At 38.2% G+C, this 21,932-nt stretch overlaps 1 protein-coding gene across 1 annotated transcript in view; it reads left to right on the top strand.

Annotated features, from left to right (window-relative positions):
- The window catches only part of GRIN2B (glutamate ionotropic receptor NMDA type subunit 2B), a 474,891-nt gene that overhangs the window by 119,050 nt on the left and 333,909 nt on the right, over positions 1-21,932 (top strand). The window contains exon 3 of the mRNA XM_075182877.1: positions 11,950-12,363. Within this exon, the coding sequence (XP_075038978.1) occupies positions 11,968-12,363 (396 nt within the window). The 5' untranslated portion in view covers positions 11,950-11,967. The remainder of the gene's footprint in view (positions 1-11,949; positions 12,364-21,932) is intronic.

Below are 21,932 nucleotides of genomic sequence, written 5' to 3'. Positions count from 1 at the left end.
CCTCACACACACATAATACACACAGACAGTGGCCCCTCACACACACACACACACACACACACAATACACACAGACAGTGGCCCCTCACACACATAATACACACAGACAATGACCCCTCACACACACATAATACACACAGACAGTGGCCCCTCACACACACATAATACACAGACAGTGGCCCCTCACACACACACACACACACACACACACACTACACACAGACAGTGGCCCCTCACACACACATAATACACAGACAGTGGCCCCTCACACACACACACACTACACACAGACAGTGGCCCCTCACACACACATAATACACACAGACAATGACCCCTCACACACACACATAATGCACACAGACAGTGGCCCCTCACACACACATAATACATAGACAGTGGCCCCTCACATACACATAATACACACACACACACACACTATTAATATACTACCCTACCTCTCCCTCAACCTACCTTTTTCCATCTAGGAGCTGTGCAGTCTTCATCTTCTTCACACATGGGACGGCACCTGTCATGTGGTGCACGTCCCATGTGACACACAGCAGGCCACACACAGGAGGGAGGGAGGAGACCAGCCACCACACTAGCCCTTCCCACGTCTCGCGACACCCGACCCCCCCTCCCCTATCTCGCAGCACCCCCCCCCCCGCACGAGTCGTGGGAGGAGTATGCCGCAAGTCGGGGGGGGGGCGCAATTTTTATTTTTTTTTATTTTTTTCCTTTTGTCCCCCCCAGCTGGGCCCCCGAGAGCCGCTAGGCCCTAGGCAGGTGCCTAGGTTGCCTAGCGTTAAATCCGGCCCTAGGTCAAAGGTTGGAAGATAACCAAGGCTTTTAAAAGGGATCAGTGAGAGAGTGACAATCTCCATTTTGTCTGTGGTGGGTAAGAGGGAAAAATAGGAGCAGGAACAGGGATAGAGAGGAGGCGGTAAGGGAGGAGCAAAAAAAGCAGGTGGTGAGTCACAGGGAGAGCTGGTAGAAATGAAGAGAGGGGGTTACCTGCAATGACGATAGGGACACATGGGGAGAGTGGACAGAACAAGAAAACAGATAAGGGAAAGGAGAAAGTATGCATGCAAGACATAAGGGTGAAGTGAAGATACATAAGGGAAACATGGAAATCTGAAGATACAAAAGAGATGTCAGGGAATACATAAGAGCACAAAGGAGATAAAGGAAAGATGTGGAAACTCAGGAGACATTAGAAAAAGGTGGAGTAACACAGGAGACATTAGGGAGAGGTGAAATAACACAAGGGACATGAGTGAAAGGTGGAGTAACATAGGAGACATTAGGTAAAGGTGGATTAACACAGGAGACATTAGGGAAAGGTGAAATAACACAAGGGACATGAGTGGAGTAACACAGGAGACATTAGGGAAAGGTGGAGTAACATAGGAGACATTAGAGAACGGTAAAATAACACAAGGGACATGAGTGAGAGGTGGAGGAGCACAGGAGACATTAGGGAAAGGTGGAGTAACACAGGAGACATTAGAACACAGGAGACATTAAGGAAAGGTGGAGTAACACAGGAGACATTAAGGAAAGGTGGAGTAACACAGAAGACAATAGGGATAGGTAGAGTAACACAGGAGACATTAGGAAAAGGTGGAGTAACATAGGAGACATTAGGGAAAAGTGAAATAACACAAGGGACATGAGTGAGAGGTGGAGTAACACAGGATACATTAGGGAAAGGTGGAGTAACATAGGAGACATTAGGGAAAGGTGAAATAACACAAGGGGCATTAGTGAGAGGTGGAGTAACACAGGAGACATTTTGGAAAGGTGGAGTAACACAGGAGACATTAGGGAAAGGTAGAGTAACACAGAAGACATTAGAGAAAGGTGGAGTAACACAAGGGACATGAGTGAGAGGTAGAGTAACACAGGAGACATTAGGGAAAGGTGGAGTAACACAGGAGACATTAGAGAACAGTGAAATAACACATGGGACATGAGTGAGAGGTAGAGGAACACACAGATGAGGTAATTAAACATAAAAGAGGTGGGGGACCCAAGATAGATAGCCTTACATTATTGATATGTTTTATATTATAGGCTATAGGGTTAAAATGCATCTACAATTAGTTGTACACTATGAAAACCCCAGGCCCCAGGCCTATCACTTCCACACCAACACTTCTAAATTCCCTCTACAATCACTTCAACCTTACCCCAGTTACACTTCCATAGTTATGACACGACATTGATAGAATTGCTAATCTCCCCCACCCCCCTTCCCATAACAGAAAAATCTATATCTGCCCATGCTTGGGAAGTTGGAGATTAAACAAATATGAATATCATTTAGTACAAATTGTGGCCAAGAGTTACAATACAGAGCCAATCTATTCTTCCAGTGCCTGTTTGTTAGATCCATGCAGACAGTAACACTATTTTGGAATATACACTAGTATGCTATACAGCAGGGGTGTCCAACCTTTTAGCTTCCCTGGGCCACATTGGAAGGCGACGAGTTGGTTTGGGCCGCACATAAGATACAATAACGATAGCTGATCATCCAAAAAACCATAGAAAACATAGTTAACACACATATATATATATATATATATATATATATATATATATATATCTCTATCTATCTCTATATCTATATATATCTATATATATCTATATATATATCACTATATATCACTTTTGTTCAAATCCCCCTATACTTACCTTTCAATCGCCCTGTTCAAAAAATCCTCTCTAGTTATTATACTATAATCACTTTTTGTATTGTTTCGATGCAATATCAATAAAGTGCATTTAAGCCAGGCATTGTATATCAGGGTGCCCTGACCAGGCCTGCGGTACCTGACATATACATCACTGTGACCCCAAATTGTGACCTGTTTTGCTAATTATACCACTATGTTAGTTAAGGGATAACAACTTATAATGGGCCAAAGAGAATAATATATAATGTCCCATTAGTATTACAAGTAGAAGTATGTAGCAGGGAGATAAGGTCCATGATGCTCCAGGACCAGGTGACTTTTATTCACTGGTCAGCGTCCCTTGAAATAATAAAAAAAAATCCCCCTTAACTTACCTTTTAAATGGCTTGTTCTCCTGTCCTCTTCTCTTCTTTTCTCCAATTCTGTGCTGCTGATTGTTCTTCTCGCGCGGGTGACTCCTCTGTGCTGCGCTCCGCAATGGATGTTGGGCGTGACTACATCACGCCCGACATTCACTGCGAGCACTGCATGGAGAAGGAGACAAGGGAGGGAGCCGGAGTACCAGCTGACGTGACCGCAAGGTAAGTATTTTCTTTTCTTTTTTTTGCAGGATTTTTTTTTTCATTAACAGTGCTGCCCCCTTGCCACAACCAAAACTCCTTCTGGGCCACATTTACAGGCGTGCTGGGCCGCATGCGGCCCGCGGGCCATGGGTTGGACAACCCTGCTATACAGTATTGGTAGAAATTACCAATTTATATTATTTGGAATAAAAATGAGGCTCTTACTGTGCACATAGTGGGTGTTCATCTACCTCAAGGTGACCTCATTCAGGTACTTGCTTACATATTATAGGTAATTCTAGTAGTAAACTGGCCATGTGCCATGAAGAGATGAATGGGCTACTAGGTCAAAATAAAGGCTGTCATAACCTTTTAAAATAGTACACAGAAACAGGAAGGTTTGGTCTGCTCACACAATATTTTTCAAATGTTTGGAAAGATGTTTGCTATATATTGCTGTGGTTGAAGGTCTCTTGTCTTGAATGCGAAGAGAGATGCTACAGGTATCAATATTTTGCGAGAGATTTAAAATATTTTGTAACGATACCAGAGACAGTTCTCTGCTAAATTGTGTGTCCAATCCTTTAATTGACTGGTGAGCTTCCTCTATTAGTTTAACTATGTTAACACGGGGCCATGAGAAATGTCTGCTACAATTAAATCCGCCTGTTGCACATTAGTGGAAAATGAATACTAATGAGACCTGACTATGTATGATCGGACGGTACTAATATACTGAAAAGCTTTTCATGAATGAAGATTAGGGCCCTGTATGCAAGAGGCTCAGAAAATGAAATGGAGTCACTGCATATTCTTAAATAACCCCCTTCCCCAATGCATATTTAGAGGTAGATTTCATTTCAAGTATGGTAAATTATAATTTTAAAATATTTGCCTTGCAGTTACTTCAATTCCACTGGCAGTCCTGAAGGCATAAGTTATTTCTGAACCTCTAACTGTCTTGTCCCCTAAATACTTTCTTTTTATATTGTAATAAAATTGGGTTTGATGGAAAAAGTAGTCTGTCATTGTATCATCAAGATAACAAAATCTTGCAAGTAAAAGAAAATACAGGTTTTGAAGCTTTCAGCATATTAAACCACTAGGTTGCTAATGCGTGCGATTCCTGCATAATACGGCATTAAAAAAATAATTTAAAAGAATATCCTAAATAGCATGGCAATATAATTTAATGGTTTTTCATTAATATGAGGGTTATTTATTTTTTATAAAACAGCAAATAAATAGTGAAAGAAAAGCTAATGCAAGAATTTGAAGGAAGCTATCGGTGGGTCACTTCAGTCTATTAGATAAGAAGTCTTGTCTGTTCCTAGACAAGAAATTATAGATAATTCCTTACATTTCTTCAGGCCTGAGTCATTTAGGAGAGCAAAGCAAAAAAATAGGAGTAACTTTGCACCTGGACAAAACCATGTTGCATTAGAGGGGTAGGTAAATTTAAAATGTGGGGACAGATTTATAGTGGGGGTAAGGCATGTCCTAGATCAACTTTAAATATCATTGTAAACATAAAGTTATCAAGTATTTGTTTGCTACATGACTAAAAAGCCAGTATTTTCTTCATGCGCAAAATAATAAACTAATTTACACCCTTTGTAACATGGTTTGTGCAGGGTGAAATGTACTCCTTTTTTTTTACCGTACTCTGCTCAATGACTCAGGCCCATCATGTCTAGGTAGATGAGTGTTGCAAAAACGTCTGACTTTTGACAGAAGTTATAATTTGCCTCAAAGCAAAAAGCATTTTAGCACTTTGCTAAACGCCAAATGTAAGATTTGTTTGTGGTATTTGAAAACTTGCAGCATTTGTTTCATTCATTTAGTCAACCACCATCTTTGACAAAAACAGTGAGGGTCTGATTCTTTAAGGAACATACATGCGGATACATGCCGTATTTTGCTTTAAATTGCACTGCACATATCCAGAAAAGGACTGTACGCCAATGAGCACATTAACATCCTCTGAATGCAGGAACGTCCAAAGGACACTTCCGAAGCTTATGATTTCACGGGTGGAATGGTGAGGGGACTGGGCGTATGCATATAATCAATGTACAGTGAGGGCGAGACCAGGTCGAGCGCTTGCAGGAGTGTCCGATTCAAGCTTTGGGCAGTTACGTGTTTTTCAGTCGATCAATTGCACCAGCTACAGGTTGGGTGTAAGTGCCAATTGATAGTGATGATGGTCGCGTATGCTAGAACATACAATTAGTTGCAACTGTAAAAATGCATTTTATATACAGTAGACATTACTAACATCCTGATAAATGTATTTTACGTAGTGGGGGGCGGATAACAAAAATATAAGTAATTTCATTGTAATGATTTTTCTTATTAATGATTATATTGTTAACAGGTGACAATAATTGAACACTTTAATTTTTTTTCTGTGCATTCTGTTGGGACTTTATGTTCCACATGTATTGTACTTATCCTATAGTGTATTGTGTGTGTCTCAATGTGGCCGGTGCTCTATATGCAGAGCGTACCTACACCCAGTGGAGGAACTATCATTGGTGCAGCAGGTGTGGTGCACCATGGCCCATGGAGATAGTGGGGCCCACTGCATGGGAACTAGCAAGCTGTGGGCCCAGATTCCCTCCTTCCTGCTTTCCTGCACTGGGGCCCACAGTTCCCTAGTTACGCTTCTGCCTACACCTGTATTCAAAGAGCGACCTTCTTCAGATCTTCTAGTTGAATACAGACAAGTGCCCGAATTACGTGTGTTTTTAAGGCACGTTCATTTTGCTTATCTTAATCAGGCCCTGAATGTTTATTTCAGTTTATTTATCAGAGCATGAGTTCATTTTAATGTGCTAGAAGCTTATTTACTGGAAATGTAATTTTTTACAGTCAATAAGACTGATTATGTACAATGGCACCAAGGATCCTAAACACTCAGTCCAAGTTCCCGCAGTGCCCTGTGTTGGTAAGTGGGAGGTAATAATGTACAAGAGCACACAGACTTCCATTCTTTCTGCATTTTCCTGTGCATGGAGTGGGAGAAAGTAACAAGTGAAGACAGGAAATAAAATAAACTCCTGCAGGGTCCTGTGTAGAGAGTAGGAGGGAATAAAGTGGATTGAAAGAAAAAATGTCAAGGTTAATAAACATGTATGTAGCACATTCACACTCACCATGCACTGTTTTAATGCAGGCTGTGGTAATATCATTTTGATGACTTTAATGTCGACATCATAAAATATCTCAATTCACTGTTTTTTGTTGCTTTGACTCTTAAGTTTGTATTTATCAGTCATTAAAAGACTTTAAAATAAATTACAGTAAAGTAATCTGGCATGGTATTATCTACCTACCACTTCAATACAGATGTGGAGCGAACATACTTTTATGGTTATGATTTCTTAGCAATGCATGCGTTGTTTTGGGTTTGTGCACATTTCCAAATTAGTCTACATAAAGAGGTAACATGAGAACTAGTTTGCATCTATTTTTCATAGGTAACATACTTATTTATATGGTGCAACAAAATGTGGTATTGAGAGCAAGGATATTCTAATTAATTTAAGATTACCTCAATGTTATTGGCTGACATCAGATTACTTTCTTGTCCTAGTGTGCCAAGTATATCATCAGCTTAAAATAGTTATAGGATTCAGCAAGTTAAATTTATGATCCAATGTGTAGGATCACTGCTGGATTTAAAGTGTGGGATACTCTTGGGTATAATGTGGGATATTAATGGTAAATTGGACTCACAGTTAGTGGGAGAAGCAGAGCATTTGCCAACTTTGATATCAGTATGAACACTTCTGAGCTAGATGGAAAGTCATTCACTAGGATGAGAGGTTCAGACACTTTGTGGCAAGACATGGCACAGTTATGTCCACATGGGAAAGTCCTTGGATTCAGCCTGCCGATACAAGGCTGAACTATGCACATAAGAATATTCTTATAATTACTGAGGACAACCAATATGGTAAAAACATCCATCAGTTAGTTAAACCATTAGATTATAAGCTCTCATAAGCAGGACCCTCACTTCTCCTGTCTTCTTGTCTTCTCCCACCTGAACCACATGTGTGTCTATGTATCTTGCCTCCTGTTTGCTGCTTATATAATTTGTTATGTACCTTGCATATTACATTGTCAGTACAGTTTTATGCTCCTTATATGTCCAGTACTTTGATTGCTGGTTCTCTATGTCTCTGTAAAATGCTCTATCTTCCCCTGTTTGTCCTGCGGATTAATGTGACACCTTTTAAATAATGCCCCAGTAGCAGAGTAAAGTGCTCAACTATTAGTGATTTATGATTTTCATTTGAATGTCACCTATTTGCATATTTTAAAAATATGTCATTTGTATGCCATTTTATGTATTAGCATTGTACTTTGCAATTGAAGTGCAATATTGAATAAGACAATGTTCTAAAAGAAATTCAGAAGCCTTTGTTTAGAGTATTAACAATATTTACCTTTTGCCTGCAGAATCAGATAGTTATTGTGATAAATACTTTATGCTGTGCTTTAGGACACCTTTAAAAATGTAACCCTTGGTGGTGGTTGTAACAGGTGCAGGCTGTGGGCTGTTTGGATTGAAACTTCGGTAATTTCTGTAGCTTATGAAATATATGTTAAACAGAGTGGTGAGAGTGACTAACACCTTGTAGTCACACACACACAGCTTTTGTGCTTGGAATGTGTACACGTGATCTGACAATGTAGGTAATATTCAGGGTATGTTTATTTGTTTGGATTAAATCAATTAATATAATTTACTGTAGTTGATTGGTTCGCAACTTCAGTCTTGCTTAGTAAAGTGTAGTGGAGCTCATGTGCTTTTGATCAATTACTATACCATTCTGGTTTTTGGGATGGTTCTTGTACCCCTCCTCCAGTGGTTTCTGTCATTATATCAAAGCTTAAGTTTTAAGATAATATCTTAAAGATAGTCCTCTTCTATGAATATTTCTAGTGTTTAACAGGTAGTATGTGCTGTGTGATATTTTCTCCATGTGTAGCTTAAAGCTACTTTACCCCCTAGGACAATATTTTCCTAGGTGTACCCTTCCCTTTCCGGAGCCCTGGGGGCTGCTCCATTCCTCTGACAGTACCAGAGGAAAACCATGGGTGTTGTGGTCAGGGGACCAATCACAAGCCTCAATCAAAGGATTGCAGCTTGTGGTTGGTCCTTCCCCTCACACTTCCTTCTTCAGTCATTTAAAGTTGGTGATCTTTATTTATTTGCCGGTTCTATTTTGCAGAACCAGCAGAACCCCGGGTAAAATGGCTGCATTGACTGTAGCAGTCCCTGGAATCTAGCAGCTAGCTCATGGTAGGGGCCACCTTAGTTTTCATTTAGTAATGCAGCTTTCATGTGAACAATGGAGTTCACATTAACTTCGGACATGTATCCAGGTTGGTTAGCTTAGTAACAACTGTGCATGTGTTCAAAGTACAATATTAGTCTAGGGTTGAGATCATAAATAGTCCTGTGAAGTTTTTTTTATCACCAGAAAATGTGCTGCTTGGTGAGGAGATCTACATCTAGAAGATAAAGTATATTGAATGTTGCTGTGTAAGATGAAGAACTGGGACATATTTTGTATGTAACATTTCTATAGATATGGTTAATTTTCCTGTGGTTCTCGGGGGAAGGGTGGATGATCATTTTCCTGAAGATGCAATAGTGCCTGGAAGCAGCGCTATTGTCGGGTATAAAATACATTTTTCACACAGGTCACTGGCATTTAGGCACTATATCACTAAAGGCCAGAACTGAATTCTGTTTTAGGTCCATTCATCTAGGGCTGGTGCTGATAACTAAATGGAAAAATAGGAATGAATCAGTGATAGAAATGTGAGCAGTGTGCGCAAGTGTGTTATGCAGGGCTCAATTTCCGCACTACCTTGAAATATGTCGTCATCTTTATGTTTTTGCTAAGCCATATATTTTCATGTCTCACTGTTGCTCTATATGCATTTAAATAAAATGTGTATAATGTGAATTCTTGCTCCTCAGCTCCCTATCTGTGGTGATGCTGTAAAATATTTAATGAAGGCATATTAAAGTGTAAAATATTTAATACGATAATAGAAGGTGTTTCATTGTTAGAATGCTTAGCTAGACCTTAGACTACCACTAATAATCATTAGGTGGAAATAATATATAAATGAGATTAATATTATATTAACAAACTGCTTCCAACACTTTTTCTGCTGCATCAACTCTACCATGAAATAAGCTAGGAAGGCATTGCTAATTGGCAAATTAACATTGGTGGACTTGTAAACTATATTTTAAATTTATAGAGTTTTTTTTTCTTTTGTCCCTTATCCACTCATAAACACCATGCATGCATAAATATTCATGCTAGGTATAACTAAATCCTTCAGTAAACAAACAAATAAATGTTTGCTGCAAGAAACCACATTTGTCCTTGAGGAAATGATCCATTATGCTAAATGGGAATTGGAATACACTGCGATAACTGCTACAATTGTGCCATAGTAACACTGTATGAAATATTTTTAACCTATAAATCAGGAATACTTTGCACTGTACGATGCAGTGCTTACTGTATGTGCATCTTGCATCTGTCTACTCAGACCCAGAAAAGTTTTACTCTAATGGGTCATTGTGGAATACCACTTTCAGTAGATCTTTAACAAAAAGCAAAATAAGAGCAAGTACAGAGCTTGTTATAAATATACAGAATAGTTCCTGTAATTACCAGATAACCCTGATTTCCATGGATGGTACTAGTTTTTTTATTTCAGATTTTTCACTGAAATGTTTTATATCACAATATACAGTTTTTCCTATTCTGGTTGCTAGTTTCAATTATTTGTCCATTTCTTTATCCTGTATGTTGTGCAGTTCAAAACTGAATAAATGAAATTCTACTATGTTCATGTCCACTGGTCATCATGTTCAGTAGTTGTGTCCTGTAACTGAATAGTGTGTTGTGTTCAACCTGTGCCCCCTTCAGCGTTGGGCAGTCGCCCCTCTCGCACTGCCCTAGTTACGGCCCTGGACAACAGCAAAGTACTACATGAAAATTATACCACAATTGATTAAATATCTCCGATCTGTTTTGGTTGCTTTACTGTTCGGTGTGCACAACTATTTCAGATCTAAAAAAAACGAAACAAAGGTAACACCAATTAAAGTGACATAGAGTTTCCCCCATATTGGTTTTTATTTTAAATACATTTTCAATTATTATTAGCATAATCATTAAAATACATGTGTATTGGGCAGACATTACTTAACATTAAAAAGTGTAAGTGATTTACAGAATTGTTAACCATGTTTAGAAGATACTGCTTTTTAATTGACAAGATCATGTAAATCATACTTGTCTACATTTGTAAAATTATTTCAGGGAGATCATGCGAGTAACACCTAGGTGCCTGTGCCGCGAAAGGGGCTTGTCCTGTTCCGACCTTGGGGCATATTTAGCTCCACCCATTGGTGTATCTAGCGCCGCACAGAGAAGTTCCCAAACACTTTCTCTTTCACCTCCTTTATCCACCAGCCCCTTTCTCGCATTTGTCTGTCTTTTTTACAGTGGAGGAGTCCTACAAGAAAATGGTCATCTCTCTCCAGCACACTGATACAGTCATTACTAATTTTTCTGTTCAGTGTTTCCTCTGGGGTAGATCCACCCACTACTTCTACTCCCCCACCTTTAGGGAGGTTCCCAGAATCTATTGCAAAGTGTTCATAAATATGCCCCTCTCCATGGTCGGTGTTGGCATCTCCAGCGCCCCCTGCTGGATTTTGCACTTGCAGCTCTGCCATACCCCTGCGTCTATTCTGACCCCTGCTCTGGTCAGAGTGGGGGTTCGGATGGTAAGTATGAAGGGGCCCAGCACTGAAAAAAAACACTTTTTGGCACATGTCGACTGTTAGGGCCCCCAGTAAGCCCGCCTGCCACGCTTACCTGCTTTCGCTGCTCCTGCCCCTCATAACTACTAAAAATGTTAGCGATATGCTCACATGAGATTTTATACCTATATACTGCTAGTAAGTTTGCTGTGATCACTTAGCTTAGATACATAACAGAAGCTCACTACAACAATATAGTAGTTATCAACCTGCAGTAGCAGTCAGGATGTCAACTATATTGTCCTCATTTACAGTTAAGAGTAAATTCAGCTAGAAGATGAAATATTGTATCTTGTACCTTGTACTAACACCATCTTGTGTGGTAGGGCAATTTTAAAATATGTGGACAGATTTTGAGTTGGTAAGGTGATGCGTCCTAGCTCTATTCTAGAATGCAGGCTTACATGCAAAAACAAGAATGGCATTTTACCCGTTACATAATAATATGATTTATCCAACTATTTTTAACAGTATTTAACTGGATTGTCTCCTATATCTAAATGAGGCCATGTATGTGCAGTGAAACGATTAGTTCAATATTTAAGTCTTTTCTCATTCTCATTAAAGGCTTTACCTGTGTTCATTTTAAGTTCTACATTTTATTAAAGATCTCACAGGGTTTCAGCTACTCCTGAATATTAGTTACAAAACAATTGTCATTTTGCAGTGCAGGATTCTTAAAGACAGATCACATGAGATCATCCAGACTAGGCCAAATATTGTGTGTTTGAATATATAGCTAATGGTAAGATACATTAATTAGTATGTGCTGTAATACTGATTGTTTGTACTTTCTTGTGTTCCAGGGAGAGTAAAAGTTGAAGATGAGGCCTACAGAAGCCTGCTTCTTCTTAAAAATCAGCCTCTTGATTCTTTTCTACATGGGTTGTTATGCCCAGAAAAAACCCACTATGGACATTGCAGTAATTTTGGTAGGTACCTCAGACGAGGTAGACATCAAAGATGTCCACGAAAAAGATGACTTCCATAATCTCTCAGTGACACCAAGAGTTACTCATGTTAAAATGAATGAATCTGATCCGAAGAGTATCATCACACGTATCTGCGACCTCATGTCTGACAAGAAGGTGCAGGGGGTTGTATTTGGTGATGACACTGACCAGGAGGCTATTGCCCAAATATTGGACTTCATTTCTGCCCAGACACTCACTCCCATCCTAGGCATTCATGGTGGATCTTCAATGATTATGGCTGATAAGGTAAGCTACACATTGACCTTTCCACTTTTGTTGCGGCTGGGGGGTGGTATTTCCCCAAACCACAATGTTTACATATAGGTGGAGGGCTGTTTTTACCATATTAAAACGTTCATGTTAGTTTAAATGGTTATACTGTAACAGGACACATTATATACTAATGCAGTGTTCATTTGGTAGCACCAGTGTTCCTAGCTCCTGTTTTTTTTTACTTATTTTCAATAAACAACTTATTGGGAACAAGTATATAACAGAATACTGAGTATAGAAATGATAACAGAGTGCAGGAGTCTGTTTTTTGTTGAAAATAGCATGAAAGCTAGATGGTCAAGGAAAACCACATTTACTTAGTCTTACAAGTAAAATTCTGTAAACAGTCAGTATTATTGTGACTGCTACAGTACTCTTTTTCTTTATTTCATGTGATAAAAGGGTGTAGAAGAAAAGCCTACCTGCAAATATAGGGGTCATTAGAAACATTTCATTGCATTTTAGCAACTCTGAAAATTCCACTTTGTAATGTATCGGCATTCATTCTGAAAAAGTTGTAACTGTGTTAAAAATGACTGTTTGAAATAATTGTGAAAAAGCTTATGACACAATAACATTTTTGCTGACAATGAATATAGAAAATATAGAAAAGTCAGAATAGCCTTAAAAAATAGAATCAAACTTTAAAATTTGTCCAATAAGATAATTATTACGACACTTAAAAATACATATGATTAAAGTTTTATACCTTGACAAAAGTTACTATACCTTATATTGTATGTAACTCTGTTATCTACTTCACTGTAAAATCTCATCATCATTTTGGGCAGACTGAAATTCCAGCCTCATACGTTGCGATATTGACAGTGATATTGAGCAATTAGTCCTATATTGCAGTGTATGTGGTATTAAAACGAGCCTGATGACTAACTGATTGTGATCAATAAGATCATTAGCGGACATGTTGGTGAATCTGGTTAAAACCATGTGTTGGGACCATGTGTTGGCGGCACGTAGGAACTCTGGTGTACTCATTGGGAAAAAATGTTTTTCTCCATTGTGATATTACTTAACTTCTAATAAGCTCACCAAAATATTTCATATACAACTTTGAATAAATTAGGACTCTTTTTATATAAAGTAAATTGCATTTCAGTTAAGTGATCCTTTAAAATGGAAAGCTACAGTACATGGGTAGATTAGAAATAATTCTACAAGGATAAGAGGGTTTTGTATTTATCCTGGGTTTTCACCAAACAGGTCCGTAACTAGGGCTATGTGATAGAGGTGATCGCCCAGGGTGCAATGCTAAAGGGGAAGCAGTTAATATTTTAGGTTCATCTGGTTAAAACTGAGGGCTGGGGGGCAGCCACGCACTAAAAATTTAAGCTACAGCTCTGTCACCAAAGGTCCTAAGCTGTTGTGAATATTCCGGTGTAGGTGTTTATACAGCCCACAAAAGTACAACAAAGCAGCTCTAGTTTGAGTGTGATGAAGGCTTCCAGTGGATCAAGTAATGTTATATGCTCATCACTGGTGCTGAAATATGAACTAGAGTTTCAGAGCATTTTTTTCTACATTTTCCAATCTTCCTCTCTCCTCCTACATGACCTTACAATTAATGACATACTGTATAGAGTTAAACAGTTCCAATATAAACAAATATAGAAATAAAGATAGATAGCACAGCTCGGAAGGAGCACCTTTATCCTGAACTGAGGATGTGAAGAAAATGGCATGTCTTGCAGAACTGTCACTAGTTCCAAGTTCTTGGCAGCATTTACTGGTCACATGTAGCATCCAATGTGCAGAATAATTACAGCAGACAGAAGGTCCTATGCAAATACACAGGTATGTATCCTCCCATAGAATTGTGCTGTGTCGATACCAGGATAATGTTTAGATCTATTCGTACTGGCAGCTAACTGCCAGTAGGTCAGCTCTATGACTGGAGGTCCCAGCACTGAGATGGTTTTATTAAATCACAAAAGCAAATAGTGGGTGAAAGACACACACTTTTTTTTTATTATTATTATTATTATTATTATTATTATTATTATTAATAATAAAAAATACACAGTGCACAAAATAAAAGAAAATATGCGAAAATACCAGAGGGTCCACACTGCAAACTACACACTCCTCACCAGCATACCTGATCAGCGCCTTTGTCTCTCGGTCACTTTTATATGCATTCCCAGCTACTAAGCTATGCTCAACACTCCTCTACCCATGTGGTAGGGACTGAGATCAATGTCCTCCTGCTTTTGACTGTCCACAAAGAAAGCACAGACTGTAGAGACTTCAATGTTTCCTGGAGGCCCAATGTAAAACAGAGGCAATTACCTGGTGGCTCAGTGGACAGCGAATTCCATTTTCTGGTGGCCCAGTGGATAGCAGTCCCAATTCAATGATTGTCCAGTGGACAATAATGCCTATTGCCTACTGATAAGTTGCTGTCTATTGTGGACAGCATTTGTTTTCTTTCAATGACTGAACTCTGTAAGCCAATTGAAATTCTGTGTAGTACAGGAAACTGAATACTGTATTAGCATTTGGGTGCAGAGTCAAGAACATTACAGTTTTTGTTGCACAAACATACATATTTTCTAACCCATTCTGGATTTAATTGCACATAAACTTATGTAACTGTACATATCCATAATATCTCATCTGCAGCAGAAAAAAAAATGTTCTACCTCTGATATCCATGGATAAAATGTCTACTTTTACATAGATAATTGATTGCTATGGTTAACATGTCCTATGTAGTTGCTGAAGAGCAGGACACCTGCTGCATTCCAGGTGCTTCCTGAATCTCAGTGAGTACAGTAGATAAATTTACCATAGAGCGCAATGATCTCCGTAATGACAACATGGATACAGCTGACTGCTAATAGTTTACATAGTGTTGATGAGTCTTATGCCAAGCACCAAAGACATCTGCAAGGTAAAACAGTCAGAATAATAAACATGTCCTCTAAGCATGATCCATATCATCTGGTACACAATGGTCTACTTCTATTTTTTACTTATCTTCCAGTTGCAGTTCTGTATCATATTATCGGCTGTTCTTATCAGTTAAGAACTTGATATATTGTGTTGTTAGAAATAAACTCATTGTAGCTAATTTTCCTTAATGTATTCCTATTGTCAAATGGTAATTTCAAGTCACTTTTTGTTCATGCATGCTTGAGAATTCCTCAGTAGTTACTAATCACATAATCCCTTATAATTTTACAAGGCTGCTGGGTATATTTGCCCAATAGCAATCCCCCTTTTAATCTATCAAATTTGCAGACTATTTGTTTTGAATGATTTTTTAACTATTGTTATTTAAATATATAACATTTACTATACAAGTTTAAATTCTATCTTCATTTAAAACATATGTCAATTTGGCAAACTGGAACACCCCCAGTGGAATAAAATGCAGAGAGAACAGTGAGGAGTATACATCTTGACACTTCAACACAAAACGCTTCATATATTAAAATACACTGGTACTGTTATATGCAGTTACTTTTTCAGTATCCAGTGAGTTGGCATTTTGATATCTGGATTGACATGACATAATCAAAATGTTTACATTTTTTACACGTTTATGTTGGATGTATATCTTGTAAAAAGACAGTTTATCTGCACTGATACCCTTTTTGGAACCTAAATACACATCTCAGATTGTCTTCTAAGAGAACTTAATTAATGTTTGCTGTTGCATTACTTCACAAACTCTTATTGAGGGACATCTATTAAGCTAACTTTCTGGAATAGTCGAAATTGAAACTGTCACTACCACTATCCTTGCTTTACATCCTACCTGTACACATTTTATATTATTTATTGAATTTGTTTACTATTTCCTGCATTCACCTAATCATGTCAGTAAATAACTTATTATGCTTTTTGATTGAGAGAATTTCCCCTTAGTTTGGCATATATTAGAGATTTAACAAAGTTAACTGTTTACTGTAACACTATTTGAACATCACAACAGAATATAATATTAGCAGTCTTACTCAGGGTAAGCGGTTAAAACTTCTGTAATATAGTAAAGGATTAGAATGTTTGCAGGGATAAAGAGAGTCGCCTAGATAAATAGTAATTTTATATTGAAGAGTGCCTACAACAAAATTGGACACATGCTGAATCACAGACATTGTGATATATCAAAAGGTTTGTGGCAGCAAAAATAATTTTCACATTTCCTAAAAATATGCTGGGTTATAAAAGTCTAAATTTAAGAGTGAGGGACCATTTTATCAGTGGGCGAAAAACCCAGTGAGATGGGGGGGGAGGGGGGGAGGGGCGCACCTTTTGGAACATGTTCCAGATTATTTCATTGTCATGCTTGCCATTTTTCTTCCATTCATCATCATCATCACCATCATCATCATAATCAGCTATTTATATAGCGCCACTAATTCCACAGCACCCCCAAGATAAACTCTTAGAACTAGGGTGGTATTCAACTAGTGCAAGACACTTTTCCGGTAGAGAGCAATGCTCACAGGTAGTCAGATGCCCCCAGGTCTTGTACTCAGAGTAGTAAGAGTTTATCTTAGAAACCAGGTAGCGATGGAATATGGACGCTGGCAGTAGTAGTAGTACACTAGACGTTATACACAAAATAACTAGTACTGATGCAAATGATCAAAGGCAGGCAGTAAACAGGAATTCCAAGGTCAAGCTAGAAGGTCAGAGTGGGCAGCAAGCAAGGAAGGTCCAGAAACAAAGGGAAGGGTTGAGACGGGCAGCAGACAAGAAATATCCAGGAACAAGCATGGTCAGGCAACAAGTAATCCAACAGAATATATGCCATTTACACTAATGAGGGACAATGACAATGCCTCATTATAAGAGAGTCCCCCCAACAGTAATTGGTGATTGCAGTCATGTGCTAGCAAGCAGCCACTATAAGTGTCATTTTGATATATAGGTCCCTTACACTTGTACATCAAGTTGAAAAGGGGTACTCAGAATGGATTCTAGTGACTGCTTGGCATATAATGAAGTGCCAGCTCAAAGACAAGTGGATATTTTATCCTGTTCCCTTGTTAACAGAATGTAATCTTCCTTGATTCAAGCATTAATCTTGGTTTTGCTCACACAATCTGACTTCATTCCCCCGGATCTCACAATGTAGACAAAATGCAGTGTTCATATAGAGAGGAAGCGAAGGTCATTCCGACTGACAAGGAATCATATTCATTTATCCTGCATGCTGCTCCACAGCTGTCAGAGATTTATATTTTAGGAGCTGGACTGTGCAGGCTTTTGTCACCAGCTGTTTCTGCAAAGTCAAATTCAACAGTGCAGCGAGACATACGTATTTTATACAGGAGACATCCTACCGTCAAGACATGTTAAATCAGAAGTCGCAAAGCAGAGTCAGCTAGGAAACCTGTAGAATGATACATACTTACATACGTACACGGATCCAAAGCGCATGTGCTTTTTTTAACGTGTCTTAGTGTGCATTCCGAGTATGGTCCAGTGTATTGATATTGATGTTATGATGATGATACACATTGATGCCAGGTTATTTAGTAATGCCGGGCATATACACTTTAATATATCGCATGTGTGGCCCTGAACTTACAGTGTGTGTATGTGTGATTTGATTTGCAATCACATATTTCCACCTCCTATGTTTAAAAGGTGACACCATTGGCCTATATGTGTGATCATGTTCTCACCAGTAACACTGAACGGCCAGATCTTGTACAGTTTGGCCACATAAATCTTTGGTTGAACAGCAGAATGTCTGCATGTGTGACCAGCTTAAAGGTATTCAAAATAATTGTGGAACAGGAACGTCTCTATGAGGACAACTGTGGCTCACTTGTTAAGTGCACTGTCCATAAAGCAACATTATGTGAGCCCCAGTGTTTACTCAAATACTTAAACTTTAAAAAACATTATTAAAATAAAATCTAAATGTAATGTGCAGTAATGCACACATATTAAATACACAATATAAAATAATAAAATAATGTATCATTACATGTTTAAATCTGTGGCCCTTTTCATTTGATCACTGCTTGGCCTCTCCAGTCTTTTTTATTACCTGCTACATAATGTCAGCTTGTGTTTCATCTATCCTTCATTGACCTATATCAGCCACCTGTGCTATGATCATAAGTGATTCCGAGCCTGCCACTTCACATCTTAACAAACTGCAATATCTTGTTCTCAAACCTCTCTGAATTACATTTCATTGTACTTTTTATGAATTCCTTAATTTATGTAAATGTATTTTTCTTGCACCTGTCTATACGATACGTGTAATATGGCTTTTTTTTTTAAATAACGCTTTTGGCATGCCCAGAAAAGAAGTTACTATGGCAAAAAGATTCATGCATTTTTTTCTAAGAAGTTATATAGAAAAAAAATGTAAATCAACAGATATTTAGGGACATTTATAAAAACTGGTGCTATAACTAGAGAGGAACCAAATTTTCAAAAGTGTTCGGCTGAATATTCATCACATTCCAAATTTGACTGCAAAAATGTTTCAGATTTCGCTGGCAGAATTTGGACTTAAGGGTTTCGAGTCCTACCCAAACCACACCACACAGCATGATGAAGTGACTGTGATTGCCACTGCTCTATCAATAGACTATAAATTCTAATACACTTTGGCGTTCTGCAAAATAGTAAAACAAAAGCGAAACTTAAAGATTGTAGTGCAATAACTAAGGGAAGCGGTCTGTTCTGCTGCAAAACAACAAAATCTGAGCTATAGTACCTATTTCCTGTGCACCCAGTTTCTTAAAAGTATCTTATAGAAGTAATTGGAGCAGCTGCACTGGTGTTGCCAGAGGCAATCATGTTACCGTATTGAACCATACAAATAGCAGTTCTAAAACACATCACCTCTAAGTCCACTAAAACGACCAGCATACATTTGTATATATGTCAAAAAAGATATAGCCCTCATTTTTGTTTGACATCCACCTTTGTTTGACATTGTCACCTCAGTAAAGACAAAATTTTTAGCTAATGACTAGTTAGTAAATCATAGCCAATAGGATGAAACAGACAGTAGAATGAAACGGAATGAAACAGCCAATAGGATGAAAGTATTTGTGTCCTGCCATCAACATTTGTCATACTGTATTGCACTGTCAGATTATGTACTTTAATGTGTGATGATTAATGGAATCTTGCAGAAACTATTAGAAATGTGAATTGCACCCAACCCAGAAAATTCTGAAATAAAGGCAGCAGTCTGTTTGACAACTCCAGTGGGATATGATGAACACACCTTTTTTGCCAATGTATTTTTATTTTAGAAGTAATAACACTATGAAAATGTAAATAATTTTTTTACATAAAATATGATTAAAGACCAAAAGCTGTTAAATACTAGAATAATCAAGATTACGTAAGAATATATTTGTCACAAGTACGTACAATAAAACAAACCCTACCCACAGAAAAACTAAATTATAATATCATAGGGGGGAATTCAATTGTCAGCGAGTTTTTTTTCCCTGCAGTGTAAAAAAAACAAAAAAAAATCTTCCGCAGGTTTTTGACGGCAATAGCGACCGTTTTGAGTTAGTGCAGCGGGAAAACTTGTGCAATTCAATTGAAAAAGAGGGAACGCTGCCCCTGCGCCTTAAAAATTGTGTTTGCAAGATTTTAGGGGCGTTAAGGGGAGTTTTAACGCGGTCATGTATAACACGAAAAAAAGGTTTTGCATACATTTCCATACATTAGATTGCATTACACATTGATAATATATACATTACAGTACTTTATTTAGCATATTTTTTAATTGAACTATTTTTTACCATACAATCATCTATACCATGTCAAAACACATTACTACATTCATATTTGTACCAAAAACATACATACATATAATTAATTAGAGATTTTATTTATTTAATGTTTATTTAATTTAATTATTTTTTTCACAAGAAAATCAACTTACACAAGTTAGGCATTAGTGATAAACATAAGTTTAACTTTTTTTCAACATTACTACCTGATTTCAAATACTTTTCAGAGGTTTTTTAATTTTAACACACCCCAAAGAGGTGCGAGATAAAACAGCATATTTTCCTGTTTTAACCTGTCTCGTTAAAAAACAATTGAATAGCTTTTAACCCGGCTGCCTCTCGCACACCGTATACTTTCTATAGACCTTCTACTGGAGGGCGAGAAGAGCGTCTCATGAAAAAAAACTGAGCGTTACAAATGGAATTGAATCACGGGTAAAGTTAACCCGCTCAAAAATGATAAAAAACAGCGTTAAATGACCTAACGTGGTAAAAAAAAAAACTTGCTGACAATTGAATACCACCAATAGGGTCTAAATTGATGGTAAGACTAGAAAGGAACTAACACAGTAGGTGACTACCAGATTGTCTGAAAACATGGTGTCTGAAGAAAGAAGTTCTATAAATATGGTTAATTCTGTGGCTTACCATACCCAGGTAAGTGTAGGGCCATCGGAAATAGCGCACAAGTTCATCATACAAGAAGTTGCTCATATTTGGGATAGGTGCAAATAGTATGGTAACTTCACCTTACTGGCATCTTCTACACTGTCATGTTAGGGCACATGCTAATGCACAGGAGAAAGCTGGTTGTGAATACAGACGTTCCACTGATCAAAACCATTACAAGCCTAGCAACCACTGAGGACAGCAGTGGACACACAGCCAACTGTGTCAGTGGGTGTAACGGTAGTGGCATGTGAGGGGCATCTGACATGGTTTCTGGCATGTGATGGTGCTTCTGGCACAATAATGGCATGTAGGGAGCACTGTCACAGTGAAGCATGAGATACAGTGAGAGGGCACTATTATTTATTAATTTGGGGTGAATAGCGATGGCATGATATGAGCGAAGAGCACAGTGATAGCATGATATGGTAGAAACTGTAGAGTACTCAGTGTATCATGTGAGAGCTGAAGTTTGCTTTCCCCATAAAATCTTGATTTTGGGTGTAAAATAGGGTTAACCAATGAGTGTATTAGCAATGTGAATTATGGGAAACTAAGCATTGTGATTTAAAGTTTAATTGTGAGAGTAAAGGGGATTGTCATGATTACACTGTGAAACACGGGGGTTTAGTGATGGTATGAGGAAAGGGGAATTGATTTCCCCATTTACTGCACAGGATACTATCATTTTTTTAGGGAAAAGGGGTGGCCTAGCTCTTCGGAAGCCTTTCCGGAGGGGGCATAGCTGCGTGCCGGTTCAGAAAACTTGAATATTTGGAGGTGTGGAGGTATGATGAGTGTGATATTCAGTTTCTGTACTTAGTACCACTTGTTCTTAATGCTAAGTGTAATGTTCATAAGCTGTCAATTCTGCATATTATATAAAATGATGTTTTTAAAATTTACGGTGTTCTGGATATAAGTGTGCCTTAAGTTGATAACTGAGCACTCCCTCATGTGCCTGTCACCCACCCAACAACCTCTGAGCCTTTTTTGATTGTACCTGAATAAAGAAATTGCCGATGCAGACCAAATGACAAGTAAATTAAGATAATCCATTTGCATCCTCAATACATAGCTATGCTACTCTTGCGCCTACCTTATGTGTTTATTTTTAGA

Source organism: Mixophyes fleayi, chromosome 8, assembly GCF_038048845.1.
Source record: "Mixophyes fleayi isolate aMixFle1 chromosome 8, aMixFle1.hap1, whole genome shotgun sequence".
NCBI lineage: Eukaryota > Metazoa > Chordata > Amphibia > Anura > Limnodynastidae > Mixophyes > Mixophyes fleayi.
This window is presented reverse-complemented; position numbering and strand designations above follow the sequence as displayed.